Genomic DNA, 22,705 nt, shown 5'->3' on the forward strand with positions numbered 1-22,705 from the left:
TTTGTTGTTGTTGTTATTTATTTATTTATTATTTCTTTTATTATTATTATTATTATTATTATTATTATTATTATTATTATTATTATCTTTTTTCTTTTTCCTTTTTCCCCTCCTTATGCACACATAATAATAATAATAATAAATTATTATTATTATTATCTTTGATGTAGAAATTAAATGTACAAATGATATATCGGATAATTATATTGTATTTAATAAAATCAGAAAATTAGAGAAATGAAAAACTTGAGAATAGAGAATGAGAATTAGAAAACTGGAGAAATGGAGAAAGAAAACTGGAGAAATGGAGAAATGGAAATGGAAAAACAGAAAAATGAAGTAAACGACCCCCCAACTTCTCCAAAATTGTACATAGAGTTGGAAAATTGGAGAGGAGTAAGCAAATGGAGAGATGATTTTAGTAAACAACTCTTTCATTTTCCATTCTTCCACTTCTTCAATTTTTTGTTTTTTCAAAAAATTCTCCATTTTTCTATTTTGGTAAACGACCCCTAAGTAATTGTTGGGCACTATGCCTCTGAAACTGTGGAGATGAGAGTTCAAGTCGGCAAAAAATTATGCCGTTAAGACTAACTTACAAGTGCTGGAAGGGGCGCTTGATCTTAACAAGTGTAAAAGACGACAACAGAAGGCAATATTATGGAGTATTATATTTCAGGATGTGTTAGGAAGTGAAGGTGTTCAAAGTTAAAATGGGCATGGGATTTATCTTTTCAGGTCGTCCCCACCGGACTCGTTTACTCTCTTCTACGCGACAAGCCATCACATGAGTTAATTAATTTAGCCCATTTGACACCTCTAGGTTATAGTCTTACAAGATGGCGTGAATGACTCCACTCCTTAACATGCTTTCGACACTGGGTAAACCCCGTCCCTTATGACTTTAGTCGGCAAAGGATCACAAAAACATAAACCAATTTAGATTGCACATAGTTAAATGACTCAAACCAAGAAGATGAATAAATTGTACTCACTAAGAGTTGAATTTATAACTTTGTGGTTACAAAATAGACCAACTTGACTAAGGTGGACCAACAAGTTTGTTTTCTCTCTAGCACGTGATAGCCATCACATATAAGTTGTGTCGAGTTAGTTTGTTTTAACAACTCTAGGTGATATGGTCTTAAAAGGTGGCAGGAATGAGGAAGAAGCATGCTACAAATGTACAATCGAAAAAGAAGCCAAGCAACCCAAAGAAACCCGTAGAAAGAGGGCAATAGTTATACCATTGATTCAGGTCCACCTTGCAAGATAGATCCATCACAATTTAAATATTAAATGTTGACAATTCAAATTGTGAACACAGAATAATTTGCCGAGAGAGGGTGACCCAAGGAGCATACCAACAAGGAATCCAAATTCTTCTAGATGGTTGAAGGATTATGTGCATTAACGTAAATAATTGATTAACGACATCTACAATTGTACATAATATATTAATTGTAATGTTCACGAAAAAAAATATATTAATTGTTATAGTTATAATAAATTATTATTTGCAATACATAATATGTTAATCGTAGTAAATATATAATTTATTAACTAAAGGTACATAATATGTTACTAAAGATACATAATTTAAATTCATAATGTAAGGTGGACCTTGATCCATGATATATAAATTGCCTACTTGGCTACTACCCTGTAGCTTAGTATTATATATGTTGATAAACAACGCATTCAATAATCAATATAATCAATTTTCTACTCCATAGCAGTGGCTTATTATTGTTTCTACAGCTAATGCCACATTTTTACAAAATCTAAAAATTTGTTAACAGACTCAAAGTGCCCTAATTTCAGTTCTACAAAGAGAGCACCCTATACATACAGGTATTTTCAGGCACCATCCAAATTCACAAGTAAATGCAATTCAACATGGCTGCATGCTGATGTTATCAAGTACGCCGAGAATGACATGGGAAATGACCATCATCATTGTCTATAGTAGCCATTCTGGTTAGGAGGATATGGAGGAACAGTGTAAGGAGGTCGAGGCATAGACCCCGGTTGCTGAGGAGGTGCATTATAGTATGGAGCACGCCACCCGGGATATGCAGGTTGAGCATACTCGTGGTTGGGTAATGGCTGCTGTTGGTATTGGGGATGTGGATATGGGATACTTTGAGGTGGCAAATGGTAAGGCGGTGGTGGCTGTTGAGGAGTAACGTACGGGGGAGGCTGATGAGAAGGAGGTGGTGGCTGTTGAGGAGTAGCGTACGGGGGAGGCGGATGAGAAGGATGAGGATGAGGAGGATGAACGTAACTGGGGACTGTAGGCTGCTGAGGAGGCTGGTAGACAGGAGATTGGGTATGCGGGGGAGGGTTGGAGAGATTCGCGGGGCCGGTAGGTTGAGAATTCAGTTGCCCTACTGAAGGGTAATTATAGGCACCTGACGTTTTAGAGTCCTGAAAACTGAGGCCGGAAATTTTTCTCTGGACTTCATCAATCATTTCCCGGCATTGCATATTTCTAGTATTCACAAAATCAGTGCACTGCTGCTTCACATTTGTGATTGCATCCTGTTCAAAATTAATCGATAATGTATTATACCTTGCCATAAGAGAGAGAGAGAGAGAGAGAGGAAAAAAATGTAGAATTTTCCAGGGATATTTATTGGATAAATTCGAAAACTGAGAACATTGGAACAGTTCCAGCTGAAAGAGTCAGTGGTTAATACCATATCAAAATGAAGTGTAGAACTGGACCAAATTAAGGTAAACATGAAACATTTTACTCTAAAAGGATAAATTAACTGAAATGTTTCTACCCCCTAAATTTTAGGTAAGGGATATGGACCAGATTACAGACAGTGCAAAATGTGAAATTACCCCCCAACCTGAGCCTCCACTTTGTTCTATCTTCCATTTTCAGTTTCTTAATTCCACATTTTGCCCTTGGCTACCTTGGGCCTTCCATGAAACCATTATCAATTATAGAAGATACATGAGGTGATAGAAGCCCCCCAAAAATAATATGGTCTCAATTTTTTTTATTTCTTTTTTTGTAATGAACTTTATTTATCACAAGTTATGAAAGCAAAACTGCTGCTCTACAGTGGGAAGTGGAACCACCTTTCACAAAAAGTGAAGTTTAGTTAAAATTCTTAATAATAACCCCAAAGCAAAAGGTAATCCATTATTAAATCCAAAATTGAAAATCCGCTGGTCATTGCATATATTTGAAGTCACACTAATGGGTTGTTCAGTTTGGGATAATTCCATGTTTGTAATTAATATAACCTCATAACCAAGTATGGAACTGTTAGCCCAATCATTGGATTGTTAGTCATATCCCATCCCTAATCCCTTCCAATCCTGTGTTCACAGTCCTACCCCTCTCTCCCCACAAAATCAGGTTTAACTTCTTTTTTTTGGCTGTTTCTATCCCATTTCACTTCATTTAAACACAACCCAAATAGAACCCTAGAGGCTAGACCTGCTAAATGAAATAACTTCTAATCTATTTATCATAATATTCTCAACCCAAGCTTGACTGTCATGCGCAATCACAGTAAATCTAACTGAAAATTAAAAACCCATACCTGAAGAGTAACATAGAACTTCAATCCTTCATTGACATTATCCTTGATTTCTCGATATTTTGCGATGGCAGCCTCAATCTGCCTGTAGATCTTCTCACAAGTTGCTGAGAGTGTTGAAAAAAAAAAAATCAAATCAATTCAAATGTCAATTCATAAAAAAAATTTCGGGGTTGGGAAGAACAGAATGCAGGAAATGTAGTTACAATATAAAGAAACTTTAGGATGTGAAAAGTAAAATGAAGTTTACTGTTTATAACATTTGAAAGGAATGAATAAATGCAGGATTGATGAAGCAAGAAAAATCAATTATATGATATCAATGTAGGCCATCAGTTACCAAGATATGGGATATAGATGCAAGGCATACAAAATACTCCGTAATATATACAGTGTGTAACATGCATATTCCATTACAAGAAGAGACATGAAAATTAAAGATGCCAGAAGATAACGACACATGTAACAGAACTGCTTAATTACTTTAATGGTAGCAAGCACATAGCACCAAAAATACAATAAGCAGTTTATAGAAAAAGTATTGGCGATACAAAAACCTTCCAAAAACTCAATATACACCATAATGATAATACCACTTGCACCAAAGTTACAGGAACTCATCTTCCCACAATTACAGAAAGATAATGTACTAGACAAGTAGACATTTATGATGGTGTGGATAAAATCCAATGTGTTTTCTGTTTTATTTCGTTTCTTGTGAGACCACCCCACCCATCCAAAACACACACACACACACACACATATGCACTAGACAAATGGTGGTAGTGTAACTAAATACTGCATCTTTCTCTTCATGCAACCAAAATTTCTCTTCTGCTAAATGAGAAACCCGACTGAAGTCCAATTACTTTGTAATGTGGGACAAATAAAACCAGTAAGTATAAGCTATGTACTCATCCATAGTTTAAGCATAGAACTTAAAAGCATACCCTTATAATCCACAAGATTGAAAATTGAAGCAAACTCGTCATTTTGAGCCTGAAAAAACAAATAAATAATAAATCATGTCATGAACAAACTATTGAAGGATATACCAAAGTAATTAGATGGCGCTCAGGGGGGAAAATTAGAAAACAAAAGAAAAAGAGAATAATTTGGGGGGAAAAGAAAAAAGAAAGAAAGAAAGAGAGCATATACAGCATCATGAGATTAAATTTTTGAGAGATTATGAAAATTATTGAGAAGGGAAAAAGCTGTCAAAAAGAATTTCCCCATTAAAGGTTTTCAAAAAGGACCTGAATTTGCATCAGTAATTGTTCTTGTGCCTCAATATTTTGCGCAATATCCTGACAAATGTGATCATACTTCCCTATCTCCTTTCTGAAAAGATCTTCATGAGAGCCTGTAGAAGTCATCAACTTAGGAAGGATATCATCCTGAGCAGTTTCCAAAAGAAATGAATCAGAACTACAGTGTGGTTGTGTTAGAAAGGTACATATATCAGAGAATGTAAGCAAGTTGACCATCAAAATAAGTCTTTTGTTGAAATTTTTGAACTAGAAGCAGCACACATAAAGATTGTAAATGTACCTTCCTCTTCATCTCCTTCAACATGTCTTCAAGGCCCGCCCTCTGAGCACCAAGACTTTCTAACTGCCTCTGTAGATGTAAAAATTGGGATCAAGTTTAAAGTCTCCTTCGGATGAATAGAAACATCTTATAAATAAAAATATTTTCTTAACATAAAAAGTCCCCCTTATACAATAAGGGGAAGTTTTAAATTGGTTGTGTTGTTCTATAATTTGACAAAATTGGCCCCAATCGGTATTTATTTTTATTTTATACCATAACTTTCTAAAAAGGAAAAAAGAAACATTGGTTAAATGACTATACTATCACTGAGCTTTTGCCTTTTTCCATGCCTGTCATATATGTAATGTAAGGGCGACATTTTAATTGGGCCACGAGCCCACGATGAAATAACTATAATGTCCCTTCCCATGTCTGCCATTTATCAGATAAAACTTGGTTTTTTCATTATTTTCTATCACTTTATTATTAGGAATTTGGTATTGGATTTCTAAAGCATCTCATGATACTATTATAACTACTAACAATATATAGGGTGCAGAAAATCTTATTGCTATTTTTTCAGGGTATAAAACAATGCACGATTATCTAATATCTCAGTTTGCATAAGTTTTATTTAAGCAATGTATAGAACTAGGAAAGTTGGAAGTTACCAAACTCTGCTTCAGCGCTCCAACAATGGCATCTTCATTGGCATCTAGAGACATCATTGGCCTTGCAAGGGTTGGAAGTGCAGATTCAATCTATTAGAGAGCAGAACCATGTGTAAGATATGTGCTTTTGTTTGCATGCACAAGAAAGAAAGGAAAAGAGAGGCAAACTCTAAAGTTCCCAATAAGTACAGTATTGAGGAACTGAGAGTGTGAATGACTTCAAAAATAAATTTTAAAAAATTAAATTAAATTAAATTTTAAAAAATTAAAAATAATAATAAATAAATAAATAAGCAACCTGACAAAAAGCACAATGCTCATGATATACTTGAGAGACATGAATCAAACTCATGTTTACATATTTAAGGTTAAATACTTTACTTAAGTCTTAATACAAAGATTTCCTCATGCAGAGACAAGACCACAAACAAAATGTTGAAATAAAGTAGTCCTCCTAGTCATGGTAAAAAATTTGATTTCAAACAAATAATTTAGTACTCCTTATATATTCACTTATTATCAAACTCAAATGCTCAAAGTTTATCATAAATCTCTCAGAAGCATCCATCTAATGTAGTTTGAAAACATAATCAGAAATATTAACTGCTTTAATCTTTTCAATGCTCCATGCTGATGAATCTATGAATTTAGGTAAGAACTGATTTAAATTAACTAAGAATCTCATCTTATTGATGCATATAAACTTTATCTCCCCTCAGAACATGAGGAAATAGAATAAAATAGCTGTGCAGATACATACTGGACGGCGGTCAAGTATTGACATGAGCACAGCATGATCCCTCACAGATCGCTCAATTCTGGCATCACTCTCTATTGCTTGCTTCAGATTTGCTGCAAACCTGTTTAATCTTTCCTGCAAGTTCTTTGTTAGGGTACTAGATTGAGGCCTAGTCCAACGTGTTCCAAATTGGCTTCTAAATTGAGCATCCTCCATTGATTCCTTTTGCAAGAGTTCCTCAGTTTGGACAAGCAGCTCCTGATTCACCCTCCTCAGATCTTTGAGTTGTTCAAGGTCACCTTCCAAAGCAGCTGGACCCCCACAAATTTGTACTGCCTCTGCATCTTCTTTCAGCACTTTAGGTAAAGTGGAATTTCCCTCCAAGGCAAGAATTGAATCAGGCAGGTCCATTTCCTTAAGCCTCACACGAGCTAGTTCACTTCCCTGTTGTAGTTTCTCAGCTTGACTCCTAATGACATCATCAACCATTTCAGTATACCTAGAAAGAGCTTTGGCACTGCTATCAGGAACAAGACTGGAAAACATCTTTTCCTTGCTTGCATCCAGCACCTCATTCATGAGCATAGGTTTGACCATTGAAAATGCAGGAAGAGCTGTCAAAGAACTAGCTGGAGGAACCCTCATTAGATAAACTCTATCATTCTCCTTCACAGCTCTCTCCAGGTTATGATTTAGGTTGGTTTCTAATTTATTTGCAGCATCTATTAGCTGCTGCAGCGCCCCCTTGGGTGATGATTTTTTTGTGTCAGACAAGGCACTGATCCCACACTTCAACCTTGCAATCTCCTCAGCAATCTCTTCTTTCTCATGGAGTTCTAAACTATACCTATAACAAGCCTCTGCATAAAACAAGGCTGCCTTAATCTGGACATGTGTTAGCCAGGCTTTGTCAAAATGCTGGCTCAGAGGTGCAGAAGTTAATGCAGACAAAGCTTCTTCATAAAATATCCCAACCTGTAATGATGTCCACTTTATGGTCAAACATTTGCAATAATTGCTAATTGATGGCAGTCAAGCCTCAAGAATTACATATGGTAAACTGCAGCAGAACCAACTTCCCACTTTCCCAGTTACCATTGGTTATTATAATTTATAACATTAGAGTATTAGACTACTTGGACCCATACCAAGCATGATAAAAAGATGAGAATAATGTTCTAGAACTACAGACCAGACCTACAAGCAGCAAAAAAGAAAGCACTGAGAATCACCAACCAACCTGTCTAGAAATTTTTGCACAAACCCCAGGAGTGCTTCCCTTGGCAATAGTGTTCTCAAAAACACATTCCTGAGCCTGAGCCAGCATCAGCCTTTCCAACATCCCAGCACACTCCACAGACACATCCACAGTGGTGGAGTTCCCCGTAGATGCCTTCATTGCCACATTATCTTTCAAGAAAGTAAATGCCCCAGCTGCTGCTATAAACGAGTGAGATGCCTGCCTTCTCCCATCAACAGATGATCGATCAAAACTCAGCCCCATTTGACTATGAACTGCCCCCAAATTAAACAGAACCGCAGCTTTTTCTATAAAAACAAGTTTATTTATCACTAAAACCAACTCAAAGTAATATGGAATGGTAACTGCAGAAAGTTCAGAATAAACTTAATCATTGCCAGGTAGCAGATACTTATATTTCTTAAAATCACCTCTCTGAATACAATATTTTCTGGTCTCTACTTCCACTACTGCTAGGTTTCAAACCTAACAAGCCCACTCTGATCTATAAGTTCCAGATAGTTAATACACCTGAGCTAGCAAACACCAATCTGTACCCAATATCCACTTTACCGAGTAGTCATCAATTGTACCACTAAATGGAGATGAAATGAAGGATAAATAGTCCAGTTCAAAATATCTAAGCTCAAAATTAAATCAAATCGATGAATATACCCAAATGAATGTTCTGCTGAGCAGCCTTCTGCTTGTTCTTGAAGGCATCGTACCAGGTAAACGTCACCGTGTTGACATGATCCTTATCGGGGGAGATAGGGAAGCGAGACTCGAGCGCGCAGAGAGCTCTGAAATACTTCTGGAGGAGATCGCGGCGAGCGGGGAGGGAATCGGAGATGCCGCGCTCGAGCTCGGAGCGGAGCTCCTTAAGCGTTTCTAGGTCGTCCTCGAGGCTCTGAGCCTCGCGCTCGGAGTAGTTGACGACGATGAAGTTGCGGAGCGGGCGGTAGAGGTCAATAGACACTGTCTTCTTCTCGTAGATTGCTAGCATGACGTTTGTAGTCGCGGACGACGACGACGGCGACGGCGACGCCATTTTGCACGGCGCGGTAGCGGTGGCGGATCAGGTATTCGGACAAGAAGGTATAGTGTTACAGAGACTTTTGTGCAAGTCAATGAAAGTTTTTGGGGGAGACTGTAATTTTCATGAAACTGAAATTCTCTCTTCTAACACCGTAGTTAGAAGGGGATGTGGAAAAGACCGAGTAGTTTAGCTTGACAAAAGGTACATGTAAGATTCGTTTACTTGTTGATCGTGCTCACTGCTAATATCATCTATGTGGGAGTGTTAATCAGAACACAGGGTACCATTAGACCACAGTTGCCTCCACGCTCACTGCTAGTATTTAAATTATAACTGATGTTGTCTAGTATTTAAATTATAACTGATGTTGTAAATGTTATTATTTTTCTAACAAAACATTAGCGATTAAATTTACTAACTTCATTTATAGTTTAGGCACAATAAGTAACCACGATCTGTTAAAAATAAAATGAAATTTGCAACATTAATTACAGTTTAGGGATGTGAAGTGAGCACAATCAATATAGGGACAAAAAGTACAATTTACTCTACATGTGCATATATATTAAAGTTTAAAATTTAATGTATGGACGATGACATTTTTTGTTTCTTTCATCATTTTAAATGCATTGTTCAAAAATAATTGATGATAACAATAATGTGTTTTATAATTACTAAAATATTTGAATCCAATAGAAAATTAACAAAAAGTAGGTTAACAAATAGGGTAATGTGTTTCAAATCCAATAGTATAGTACAAAAAGTTCACAACCAAACGCCACCTAAAATACTTCATGCTGTTTGGATCGCGAAAAATATTTGAGAAATAATGAAATTTAAATTCAATGGAAAATAAATTACCCTAAAGATAGATTCAAATCATTGTAAATAAGGATCTATTGTTTGATTGTATTTGAAATGGTAAGGAATATAGTAAAATATTTTTCTAGGGAAACTTGACCTGATATGATACCGAGCAAATGCACAAACCATCATTTAAAAAATATATTATTCATGAAGAGTCAAGGTGTGTACCTATATAACGACCCTAATCCTTCAACAAAAGGAGAGGGACACTTAATTAATAGCCCTTCCTTACACACAAGGGGGAGCAAGCAATTCTCTGCATATAGAGATTCAAAGGCTTCTCTAAATGTGCTTCTTTCTTAGAATCATTCGAGTGTTAACCAAAGCCAATCTTTTTCTCCTCCCATGTATTTCCTACACACACATTATACAGTTCATATATTTTTCTTATTATTTATGATAAGGAATATTATCCATATTTGACCTCCCTATACGTTCTACGCCCATGTTCAATAATTGGGTCAGGGTTAAATGCTCAAGTCAAAGTCAGTTAGCCACTCTTTGGTCATAGATAAAGACCCTTCACTCACAAGCCAAATGGGTGCCATTTTATCTCATCTCTAAAACACTCATGAGGCCATTTCACTTCCTCTCAACTCTCCCTCTAGACAACACTTAGACAATTTCACTCACTTCTCTCTACAAGATTCAATATCAAAGCTATAAGAAAACTCGTTTGAGTCATTTAGCATCCTCTCTACTCATACACTTTGATATTCATACTGTATGCATAGTTTATACACATCGATACATCAAACAACGAATTTACACTATCAATTTCATATGATAGTTGGTTGATTTGCATACATGCGTGCCAATTAACTCTATCAACCGCTAATAGCAGACCATTAGGATTCTAGTTATGTTTTAACTACATTCAAAGAAAAAAATTGACGACCCCGTATAAAAGGTGACCACTGGATCGCCTTCTTCAAGAAAAAGGCAACTAGTTGGTCACTTTCTCAATCAGAGAAGATACCATTCATTTATTGCCGATCACATAACCTAAACTTGTTCAATCGACATCTTTACTTTTAATACAAGTTATTGAAATAATAAATATTTTTATTTTAAATTCTGATTCGGATGCTCATATTTGAACCAAACACTTTGTATTTCTTTAAGAACATATATTTTTGCGTCACAAAGACAATTCCTTTATTTATTTAAAAAAAAAACCAAAAAAAAAAAAAACAAAAGAAGTAAAAACCCCGGTTTGACAATTTGAAAGTTGAATGAAAGTCATATATAAATCCATAACACCGCGTTTGGGATTAGGCAAGTAGCCAAAACGCGGCGGCATATCTCAATTATTATCCGTTTAGGAATTGCTTTTACGCTCCTCTCTCTATATATACCCCTCCATACCCAAATCTAGCCTAAACACCCTCCTCTTTATTCTTCCCAGAACAGTTCAAGGTCAAACTTGTTCTTCTCCGCCGGCCCCTTCAGATCTGTCTCTCTCTATCTCTCTTAAGGTATTCTATTCCTCCACTTTTTTAATCTGTATCTTGAATTCCCGTTTTTGTGCATGAGTGGCTTCGTTCTTGTGTAAATTTTCTACTTTGATTACCTCAATCAGTTTATTCAGTTGTATCATAATCTGGGCTTTTTTTTTTTTTTTTTAATGGAAGTATGAAAGATGGCTCCTTTTTCTCAGTCGGATTTTAAATTTCGAAAGTGTTGTTTTTTTAGCGATTATGGTCAATTTTTTTATCAGCTGTATTCGTGTTTTTAGTTAGGGTTTGAATCTCACAGTGCTTCAATTTTCCAGTGATTAGGGTTCTATGAATTTTATCTTTTGAGCATATTCTGAGAAATCAGATGTTCTCAACTTTTGGTCCTCGGAATACTGTAGAAAGATTGCTGTTCTTTATCAGTTAGGACTATATATATAGAGGTCCATGATCAGGTGCTAACGGCCATAACCTACAAACCTGCAAACTATTGAAGGATTGCACTGCAACTACTATATGATTGCGCTGCAAAGGTCCTCCAAGCATGTCTGGGAGGCGTGTTGTGGTGCAATCATGTAGTAGTTCGCAGGTTAAGGCTTGTTATCACTTTGAATATATAAATAAATAAATATATATATATATATATATATATATATATATATATATATATATATATATATATATATAGGAGGGTTCTGTTGAGATGCAAGAATAGAGCTTTGTTTTAGGATGCTTTTACTTTTATGAAACTACTATATTCTTAGATTTCAGTTATGGTAAACTTCCAAGCAAGGTCTTTTTAAGTAGAGGTAATACTCCGTATAACATTTTGAAATCTTTGTTGGATATGATTTCAGATTTGTGCAACCTTGTGTGGAGAGAGAGAAAAGTTGAAGCTTGGCTTTTGATAAGGGAAGTTTGACTTCTTCAGCATTGATATAATTGTTACAAGGTAAGGAACTGGCTCTATCTTGCTCTATTTCAATGTGTTTCTTGTAAAAACAAGCAAGTAGTTTGAATCTTTGCTCTAAATTTCAAAGAAAATATTTGATTGAGATGAATTATAGGTTACATTTATCATGATGTAGTTGAGTCGTTAGTATGGAGAAGAAGCGATCTTCATATGCATGAATTATATGCTTAAATGTTTTTGGGAAATCAAATCACACTTCATCTTCATTCCAATATTCTCTTTTCACAAAATTTGTGCTTGCCTAGAATTTGCGTAGTTTATTATATCTTTGGTTATGTTGTCTTTTTTGGATGGAGGAGCTAACATTGTTTCATTCTCATCTTTGAGATGTGCACTTCTGGTCATCATCATACCAAAATGCAGAATTTTTGTTGTCTTTTGCATTTGAATGGACGCCAAGAAATTTATACAATTGGTGGAGGAGAAAAAGAAAAGGGCTTTGGAGAAGAACGAAGCTCGGTTGAAATGGGAGGAGAAGCTTGAAGCGGCATCAAAGGCATGGGAAGATGCTAAAGCCAAAGAGAAGAAGGTGAAAGCTTCGAAGAACAAGAGGAGATCCGAGTCAGAATCTGATAGTGAGAGTGAAAGTGATGGTGGTAGAAAAGCCGTGAAAAGGTCTCACAAGAGGCATAAAAGGCACCATCACCACTCTTCTGATGACGAAGATGACAACAATTCGAAGAGGCGACACCACAAAAGGCATCACAAGCGTCATCGACGATCACATTCTTCTGGCAGTGAGGAATCTTCTAGCGATGACGATGACGGTGCTGGGAGAAGAAGACATCATGCTAAGCATCACAGGCATCATCAGCGTCGCAGGCAGTTGGACTCGAGTGCTTCCGAGTCTTCTGATGAGGACCATCATAAGAGAGGTCATGGAAGGCACCGCAGCAGCAAGCATCACCACCGCTCTCACAGTCATGATGATTCAACATCATCGGACACTGAAGGCTATAAACGGGACAGAAGTAGATCCCTAAGCAAGTCGGCTGATGAAATCGATGATTCTGACAGGAACGAGAAGCAGCACAAGAAGAATCATCATCATCACCGTCATGGGCATCGCCATCACAGTAGTCATAACAGCCATAAACAACAGCAGCAGGAGCAGGATGGGGCATCTGATGATAATAAACAGCATGAGTCAGAGTGAGTGAGTGGATGCTTAGGGGTCTGGTCTCTCTGCTAATTCACATCATCACTGCTTTTTTATTCATCACCAAACTCTTTACTATTGACATATGTATTTCTGCTTCCTTTATTAATTTGTACTATTTGGAAACATTAACATTTAACATGTTATTGTGTTGGTATTACTTCAATAGAATTGTCAAGTGTGGGAAATGGCAACGGGTATAACTCATATCTTATCAAATGTGAGAATAAAGTCTCAACATTTAAAATACTGAAATGTTCACAATTTTAATTGCACAAGTGAATGTTTAGTTGTTCACAATTTATGTACTGCGTGTTCACAATTTTAATTGTGAAGATTAATTATGATTACATTTATTTGTTCACAATAATGTTCACAATTTTAATTATGAAGATTAATTATGATGGGTCTACCTTACGGGTCCATATCATTTTGGTCAAATACAAAGGAGTGTAGAATCAACCCAAATACAAGTAGCAATCACCATCTCTACTGCAATAAAAATCTCAACCTTATTTTAGTACCATAGGTTCAAATGTTAACAAAATAGCAGGCTAACAAATTCTAATGTGTTGTTTCAATAATAGAATACAAAGAATATAATTATTTTTCTTGGGGCTTAGAGTTGCACTACCCTGCCCACAGTAGTCAGTTCCTATGATAATTGGCAAAAACAACAAAATGAAGCCAAGCATGAAGATGCTGAGAATATGAGAACTACCTACAATTTGTTGCATCTCTTGTCCTGACCTCGCTCACGCATCTTCTGGTTGGTTTAAGACTTAAGAGGCAGCCAGCAGACTTTGCACGTTAAATTTGCAGTCTGGTCGGGCCAAGTTGAATGTTTTATTGAAAACTAGAGAATAATACAACAAACTGGTTACAAATTTTGGGTCAGAAGTTCTTTAAGATCTTCTCGGCTGAAACTCCATCTTCTAAAAGAACAGAGGTAATCTCCTGCAATAGGCAGAGGATATATATAGTTATGATCCTTTATATGTTTGCAAATAAGTACTTAAGTAGCACATTTGTGAATGTAAAACTGGATACTATCGATATCATGTCGTTTGGAAAGTAGACAATGAGAAATTTGTTTGAGCACAAAGATACACGAAAAAATTTCTTGAGGAAATAAACAGAGAAAATTCAAATGTGGCGCACAGAGAGAATATGCAGTATCGAAATGCCTAGGAGAAATTTTTTGTGTGCACCTAAGGCCTTGTTCCGACACCACACTCTACCTGTAGGCTACACCAATACGATGATTTAAGCTCGGTAGCATGGGACTGTAGGAACATCATCAATTTAGTCAAGGTAACCTCACAGTTACTGAAATCTCCACAAAGGCAGTTCTAACTCGGCTCTCAACCAAGTCAAGCCATTTCCCTAAGAGGGTTCATAATTCTTTATCTTCTTAATTGGGTCGAAGTAAACACCAATAGTTATACCATGGACCCGTGTCCATGTACATACTGAATGTTCACAATTCAAATTGTGAACATTCAGTATGTAAATTGTGTATTTTGGACCCGGGTCCATAGAATAATTTGCGAGTAAACACATCACCTAAAACAGCACATAGGGAGTACATAGAAACAGCAAGTCTGTGCCCATTATTAACCCTGGCATTTCAGTGTGCACAAGTCTCAAAGGGAAAGAATTACTTAAACCCCATAGACAATAAGACACCTAACTAGTACAACAAAATATACTCACATCCCTGCTCCTTAGCTAATTCTTCGCTTAGATAGGATCTCTTTAGTCTTATTGAGTTATTGAAGAAAATCATTAAGTTGTTTTAAAGCATGCCTATTATAAAGAATGGAGTAACAAAATAAAAACAATACAATTAAACTAATAGCATTTAAATGCAATATCTAGATCACATTTAACAGACATCTATGAATGCAATGGACATTTATTTTCTATCCCAAGATGAAATCAAGTTAAAACAGATAGTCAAATAATTGAGGAAATCCAATATAGTTTAAAGGTCTGTTAACATAAAATAACTTCAAACCTCAGCCATTTGTTTTTGTCCACAAAGCACGGCACCAGTTGACTGTGGTGTAAAAAGCTTCTTGGCTTTGGCAAATGCAGCCTACAAAAGCCAACCTCAGAATATTATCATTCCAATGCAGAGAAGTAAAGCAAGAGAAAAGGCAGGCAAGCACAAATTGATACTTATTGATTACCTGCACATAGCCACTCTCGCCAGTCCAAGAATCATCTGGTTGAGATAATACTGGTACAATTTCAACTCCAGAAGATTCCCAATTTTTAAACCTATCCTATAGAAGTTGAAAGAAACCACGAAATCAAACAACTTGTTTGAACTTCTCCTCAAAATTAGCACAGTATTATCCATGCAGTAACAAGCACAAAACATACCTGATAAGCCATTCGATCTAGGTTGCGTGCACCATAATATAATCGCACATCAGATCTCTGGTCAGCACCAAATCCTCCCTCAATCAGAGACCGGATTGGACTGCAGATAAAGGTATCAAGGAGAAAATACATCAGAAGGGATGGAAAGGGAGGGAGAAGGATTGGAAAAAGAGAGACAAGCATGCAGCATATCAATAGACATACTAGAATCATCTTTCCGATCAAAAAATTAAGGATATACCATTCTGTCCTTGATAGATACGGGGAATGGTGTACCTCAAACATAAGTCCAATAAGTAGACTACAATGGTCCATATTCAACCTACACTTAAGGCCATAGCAAGCCTGTCATCCAGTGATGGGTTGCTGATCCCAATGCATTTGTCTGTAATGATTGGGAGAATGGTTCATGTGAATCATACAGAATTTAATCCAGTCTAAATTTTGATTCTGCCTTTTTCCTACCATCAAATCTTCTCCATATCATATGGTAATTAATTTTTCAAGTATTCCTCCTAAATTCACAATGCATGCATAATCCATTAAGTAAACTACTGCATCTACAACTCTACATATCCTCCAAAATCATTACAGGTTTCAACACAACACTATATTGGGCAATGCTTATTACATCTGACAACCAAAGCTTCTTTCCACTCACCTCCACACCAGTATATGTATATCCCATAGTAAAACATGAATATTGAAAGTATACATTCACAATTTCACATTACAGAGAAAGAAATGCAGATGGAGACCATACACATAAAGGCATTCATAGTTAGAACATTAAAAAACTTTTTAGTTTTTCTTATTTTATTTTACAGTATAGCAAACAGACTAGGTCTCCCTGGTGGATTGCCAGATTGGGATAGCATTATAGCAAGATGGCGTTTATTCATAAAAGTCTCAACTACTGCTGATGATGATAAGAATAGCAGAGAGCAAAAAAACGAAAATTATTTGAAATTGAAAGAAGGTAAAAAATAAATTAATTAATTAATTAAATTCACCTAATTCCAGATCCAGTGGCGAATATCAGGACAGTCTGATACGTCTCCGGCGGCGAGATCCGATCAATGTCGAAACCTTTCCCCATAACAGGACTCAGCTCCACCACATCTCCTTTCTGGAGTTTACACAGAAGCTCCGCAGTCGAGCCGGGGACGCTCTTCACTAGAAACTCAAACACGCCTTTGGCGGCGGCAAGGGAAGGCGGGGAGGCAATAGCGAGGAACGAAGGCTTCTCGGCGTCGGGGACGCGGAGCTGGAGGTACTGTCCGGCCTTGGTGTGGGAGACCGCGAGGTCGGGAAAGTCGGAGACGTCAATGGTGACGTGGAAGAGAGACTCGGCGGCGGGGGAGACGGTCGAGAGAGGAGCCGGCGTCCAGACGGTGGTGTCCTGACGAACGGCGGCGGCGGAGACGGCGAGACGACGGAGGTGATTGCGGCGGAGGAAGAGAGGTTTGAGGCGGGTCATGGATGAGGTGCGGGGGAGGAATTGAGTGAGGTAGGGCGCATGGGAACGGAGGTGCGGTGGAGTAATAGGTGTAAGAGGGAGAATAGTAGTAGTAGTAGACGACATCTCTAAAGAGGAGGATATTCCGGCGGCGGCGCGTGAGCGTTTCAGGGCGGTGGGTTGCGGAGGAGAACAGAAAGCGCCGCCGAGAAAGGTGGGCAAGCTAGTAATGTATGGCGGATTGGGGTAAATTACTCATCCACGTGGCCCTTTCTGATAAGTTGTGGGGCCGCATATTTCTATCTCCTTGTCTTTATAACCATTGTTATCTCCACAAATTTCCATTACAGTGCTAAGCTATTTCTATTTCTAGAAAGTATCTTTTATTTTTTAAATATAAATAATATACAAAAAAGTATAATTGAACTCATTCAACTTATAAAAGTAATGTGTCTTGTAACGGAGATCAAGAGCTAAGTAATGGGCTTGGAGCAAGAGGTATCGTGAGTAAAATTTCAAAGTAATTTTAATGAGGCTATGGAGCGGATCAAAGGACAACAATCCCTTTGGACCCTTTAACGGGTATTGTGGAACGTTGTAAGGAGTTACGATTAAGATGAAGCATGTCTTTCGAGAACAAAATCATGTAGTTGGCATCTACATGAGCGCCGAATCACTGGGACTCTAGGAGGCTCGACTAGAATAAGGCTGGATTGAATCCCTCCATCCAATCGAAGAAAATGTAATGTCTATGATATAAAACCTACTCTTATACGTTTGATAAATAACTTTGTTTAAATTTTCATAATTTTTATAACACACTGCAATATAGTAACAACATTAATTTTTATTTAAAATTATTACGAAGACTAAAATTGAGGTTTTCTTAATTTTTATAGGTAACCTTGTCCATAGTTAAAACTTGAAATTTTCTAGATCCTTAAAAAAAATTCACCCCCTTTTGGCAACATCAAGATCAAAGCATATTCAACACTGGAGAAGAATTTGCAGGGCATTGAGCAAAAGGGAAATAAGATGAAACAAATGTGTAACGACAAACACTGCCTAATTAGGGCATCCACCACTGAATAAAATGGGAGAGTAAATGTAATGTACAAGTCAGTCAGCCAATTTACCCCGCTTATTTATGTGAAAATAATATATCGGAACAAAAAGAGAGCTTAGGCAGCAGGGAGTGCCCAGGGACTCCAGGTCTCTATCTTAACCCCGCAACAAAGGCGAAAAAAGCAGAAAAATTTCGACCCATTGGGTCAGAAAAAAGTTCAAACTCCTGAAGTTTGGCATTGTCACAGAATTATTCTCGTGATTATCAACCAAAGCACAAAAACAAATCCCTGGAAGTTTAATCTATCTAGGCAGCAGACTCCTTGGCAATCTTCTCTGCCTTGGCAATGACCTCATCGATTCCACCAACCATGTAAAATGACTGTTCAGGAAGGTCATCATATTTGCCATCCAGTACACCCTGTTGCATATGGACAATTCATAAACATCAGCATCACATCTCCGCAAAGTTATTGAATATGGTTGTCCGTAATAGACTTTCACAATACATTGATCGAAACTGTAAAATGCAATCACAAGCACCAGTATACCAAACACTAAACGAAGAACCTTAGCAGAAGTAGCAATCAGATAAATGACCTTCATTTTAAATGGCAAAAATACATGAGGTGGAATTTTTAAGGTTGTTATACTTCGGGAATGCATTTTAATGTTTCATACATGGGCAGTCTTTATGAATCAAACAAAACACATAGTGGTACAGGCACAGGACACCTTTGGCAGGTTATATGAGAAACACAGGGCAATAAGGAGTTTAACAGCACTTTGAAATCTGAAAACTATCACTAGTAAAATATAAATTGATTAACTCCTGATAAAAGAAAGGCAAATAATCATTAAAGAGAACACAGTTACCTGGAAACTGTTAATGCTCTCCTTCAGCTCGACATACTTTCCAGGGGCACCCGTGAACACTTCAGCAACATGGAAAGGCTGGCTAAGGAACCTTTGAATTTTACGAGCACGAGCAACAGTCAACTTGTCATCTTCACTGAGCTCATCCATACCCAAGATAGCAATAATATCTTGAAGATTCTTGTAGTTTTGCAGAACTTTCTGTACCCCACGAGCAGTATTGTAGTGGTCCTCTCCCAAAATGTGGGGAGAAAGCATTCTAGATGTAGAATCAAGGGGATCGACAGCAGGATAAATACCAAGCTCAGAGATCTAGAGCCACCAGAGAATTTTAATTACCGTAGGAACAACCATTGGGAGCAAAAAGAAGATTAAATTTCCCTGCATAGGAGAAAAAAACTAAGAAAATAGGTATATTATTATTACCTGACGGGACAACACAGTTGTGGCATCCAAGTGAGCAAAGGTAGTTGCAGGAGCAGGATCAGTCAAGTCATCAGCAGGCACATAAATAGCTTGCACAGATGTAATGGAACCTTTCTTAGTAGTTGTGATACGTTCTTGAAGGCCTCCAAGATCGGTAGCCAAAGTTGGTTGGTATCCAACAGCAGATGGGATACGCCCAAGCAAAGCAGAGACTTCAGAGTTGGCCTGTAATATTTAAAAAATACAAATAATAAATAACTAATTGCATACAAGAACTAGTAACAAATTAGTCTAGAGATATTTTCAGAAACCAACCTGGGTAAACCTGAAAATGTTGTCGATAAAGAGAAGCACATCCTGACCCTCAGCATCTCTAAAGTGCTCAGCGACAGTTAGTCCAGTAAGTCCAACACGGGCACGAGCACCAGGGGGCTCATTCATTTGACCATATACAAGAGCACATTTACTCTCACTCTGACATTTTTATGGTATGATGAAATATCAGCAAATTTGAAAAGTAATACATTTGAGTATAGGTATAGTCATGTCAGATAACAGTAATCGTATACTAACTTGCTTATCACCCAGCTTAATGACACCACTCTCAACCATTTCTCTGTACAAATCATTACCCTCTCTAGTACGCTCACCAACACCAGCGAAGACAGAGAAACCACCTGACAGTTTAGTAAAAAAATCAGTTGTAAATCAGAATCCACACATAATGGGACCTTAAAAGGAATGAAATAAAATGTCAACACTAACCATGAGCTTTGGCAACGTTGTTAATCAGTTCCATAATAAGCACAGTCTTCCCGACTCCTGCACCACCAAAAAGCCCAATTTTTCCTCCCCTTTGATATGGTGCGAGAAGATCGACAACCTGATACAAAGAAAACAACATAGTGCACATGGTAAAGACATGAAAAGTTTACAACTTGTATTCTATACAAAAAATAAATAAATAAAGTATACACTTTTTCAGGAGGGGTGATGGTGAAAAGAGAAACAGTACATAAATAATAATCAATTAGACAAAATACCTTGATTCCAGTTACAAGAATTTGTTGCTCAGTAGCTTGCTCTACAAAAGCAGGTGCCTCACGATGAATGGGCAAATAGTGATCGGTTGCTGCAACAATTTTTGACAAATGAACATCAGGTCTCAGGTCTTAAAACTAATTCTGTTGATTAATAGCATTATACATTTTCCAAAAGCAATCTGACACTTACTGAGTGGGCCTTTCTCATCAATGGCCTCTCCAATGACATTGATGATACGACCAAGAGTGGCCCTACCAACAGGAACCTGCAATTGGAAGAAACAATTACCATCGATCAGAAAGCATAATGAAATGCAAATGCATGCCACCATGATAGCCATAAAGGGATATTAACAACCTTAAAATTTGTGGTAAGTTACAAAAGTAAACTCAAAATAGAAGACATTTAGCACTCCGCTAAAGTTTTCAAGTCAAAGTTTCATATGTTCTCTCTTTCTGGAAAGTTCTTGCATCAGTAATAAGACAAATGATCAATGTTTCAACCACATGAGATAAGCAAACTCGAGATCGAACTCCCAAATTCTCGGATTTAAATAATTATTTATATATGACAAAGAAATGTGATCTTTGAATGGATCAATTATTCGAATTTAAGATCTATAACAATTTGAATAGTGGAAGGCCTTCGCATTGAGGATCAAAATTATTTATTAAAAAACTTTTTTAAAAAAATCAAACCGAGACAACAAACCAACGACCTTTGGAAATAACGAAAAGAGAGAACAGCTTCAGATAACTCACAGTGATAGGAGAGCCGGTGTTGAGAACGCGTTGACCACGGACGAGCCCTTCAGTACCGTCCATAGCAATTGTCCTCACCATGTTCTCACCCAAGTGCTGCGCCACCTCGAGCACAAGCCTGATTTGGTTGTCGAGCACCTCGAGAGCGGTGAGGATCGGAGGCAGTCCCTCATCGAATCTGACGTCCACGACGGCTCCAATAACCTGGCAGACTTGACCGATCGATCCGGCACCGGTGAACTCATCGGTGATCTTCCCCGTCGGCGCATTTCCAGACGGAGGCTTGGCCGATGGCTTCTCGGCCGGGGACGCAGCGGAGGTAGCGTAACGAACAGCACGGTTCAGGAGAAAGCCGGCGGGGGAGGCGCGTGGAGCAGGCCTGGTCAGAGAGTTCCCAACGGCGGATCTGGAAATTGAGCCCCCGCGAGAGGCGGATGATCGGAGAAGCGAGGCTATAAGCCTCCGAGACGCCATTGATTGGTTAGGGTTTGGTCTACAGAGGGAGTGGGGAATAAAATGAGAGCTAGGGTTATGGAGTGAATGAGAGAGGACTGTTGTTTATCTAGAGAGAAGAGAGCTAAATGTGCCGCGTTTGGTTCTACTTTTTGCAGAATTAACTACAATTGTAATAAATTACTTCCTCTTAATCAAATAATTAATATTAAATTTCCAATTATTAACTTAGGTGTAAATATTTTGAATTTTTTTCAAATTGTATTCAAAATTTATGCCAATTACTTTTTGGTCTAATGGCATCCGGTTGCGCTCCCTATGTGAAAGGGGTGGGTTCGAGCCAAATACTTGAGTATTCGATTCGAATTCGATTATTTTAATGAGTATTCGAATTCAAATTCGCTGATTACTTTTTAATACTACTGACTAGGGGTGTAAACGAATCAAATCGAGTCAAATACTTGAGTATTTGATTCAAATTCGATTATTTTGATGAGTATTCGAATTCGTTTAGTGTTCGAATCCAAAATTCCGATTCGTATTTGATTCGACCAATTTATTCAAATATAGTCTATTCGACTTGAATATTCGAATTCAAATGACTATCTTAATTTTTTTTTCTAAACTTTTTAATAAATTAAGATAAAATATAACAAAAATTGGCGCGGCCGTGAAGATTGTTGCCTTTTGTTTACACCCCTACTGACTATGTAGTATCTATTCATGAGCTGAACTCCACTGAACCTCGAACCCACTCGCATCATCCATGTGGAAGTGTAAATCGGAACACTGTGTGCTACTAGACCACAAGGTATTTGGCTGTTTTTGCTTTGTTTGTGCTACCGATCATGTGTGGGTAATTCATATAAGGCCTTCCCCATTAACAAGTTTTTACACGATATTTTAGGAGAAGAAGGTGTTGTGGAGGAGAGAAAATGAAGAAAGATAAAAAATGTCTCATGCATGCATTTGGTTTCTGGTCGAATTGT

General features: G+C 37.5%; 4 protein-coding genes across 5 annotated transcripts; 1 reads left to right on the forward strand and 3 right to left on the reverse strand.

The window, feature by feature from the left end:
• Window positions 1-1,598: 1,598 nt before the first annotated feature.
• Window positions 1,599-8,797, reverse strand: LOC116004483 (vacuolar-sorting protein BRO1-like). Its single transcript, XM_031244548.1, has 9 exons — window positions 8,422-8,797; window positions 7,747-8,054; window positions 6,528-7,481; window positions 5,768-5,857; window positions 5,115-5,183; window positions 4,820-4,960; window positions 4,514-4,562; window positions 3,567-3,670; window positions 1,599-2,544 (listed from the first exon to the last, which is right to left on the reverse strand). Exons 1-9 carry the CDS (start codon window positions 8,795-8,797, stop codon window positions 1,957-1,959), a joined length of 2,679 nt encoding a protein of 892 aa, XP_031100408.1. The 3' UTR covers window positions 1,599-1,956.
• A 2,205-nt stretch (window positions 8,798-11,002) lies between these two features.
• Window positions 11,003-13,490, forward strand: LOC116004358 (sarcoplasmic reticulum histidine-rich calcium-binding protein). 2 transcript variants are annotated; one of them, XM_031244370.1, is made up of 3 exons: window positions 11,003-11,130; window positions 11,967-12,061; window positions 12,410-13,490. In XM_031244370.1, the coding sequence occupies exon 3, from the start codon at window positions 12,471-12,473 to the stop codon at window positions 13,236-13,238; it is 768 nt and encodes a 255-aa protein (XP_031100230.1). In that variant the 5' UTR covers window positions 11,003-11,130; window positions 11,967-12,061; window positions 12,410-12,470; the 3' UTR covers window positions 13,239-13,490. The 2 variants fall into 2 exon arrangements, with proteins under 2 accessions (XP_031100230.1, XP_031100231.1); XM_031244371.1 differs by having other exon boundaries at window positions 12,446-13,490.
• A 241-nt stretch (window positions 13,491-13,731) lies between these two features.
• On the reverse strand, window positions 13,732-17,411 carry LOC116004356 (fruit protein pKIWI502). Its single transcript, XM_031244369.1, has 5 exons — window positions 16,646-17,411; window positions 15,633-15,732; window positions 15,437-15,532; window positions 15,262-15,342; window positions 13,732-14,198 (listed from the first exon to the last, which is right to left on the reverse strand). Exons 1-5 carry the CDS (start codon window positions 17,215-17,217, stop codon window positions 14,136-14,138), a joined length of 912 nt encoding a protein of 303 aa, XP_031100229.1. The 5' UTR covers window positions 17,218-17,411; the 3' UTR covers window positions 13,732-14,135.
• Window positions 17,412-18,140: 729 nt separating this feature from the next.
• Window positions 18,141-21,818, reverse strand: LOC116004591 (ATP synthase subunit beta, mitochondrial). Its single transcript, XM_031244704.1, has 9 exons — window positions 21,264-21,818; window positions 20,692-20,767; window positions 20,502-20,590; window positions 20,224-20,341; window positions 20,032-20,135; window positions 19,774-19,932; window positions 19,459-19,683; window positions 19,033-19,344; window positions 18,141-18,577 (listed from the first exon to the last, which is right to left on the reverse strand). The coding sequence occupies exons 1-9, from the start codon at window positions 21,735-21,737 to the stop codon at window positions 18,464-18,466; spliced, it is 1,671 nt and encodes a 556-aa protein (XP_031100564.1). The 5' UTR covers window positions 21,738-21,818; the 3' UTR covers window positions 18,141-18,463.
• Between the last annotated feature and the right edge of the window lie 887 nt (window positions 21,819-22,705).

The sequence above is a fragment of the Ipomoea triloba genome, chromosome 14 (assembly GCF_003576645.1).
Source record: "Ipomoea triloba cultivar NCNSP0323 chromosome 14, ASM357664v1".
Taxonomy (NCBI): domain Eukaryota; kingdom Viridiplantae; phylum Streptophyta; class Magnoliopsida; order Solanales; family Convolvulaceae; genus Ipomoea; species Ipomoea triloba.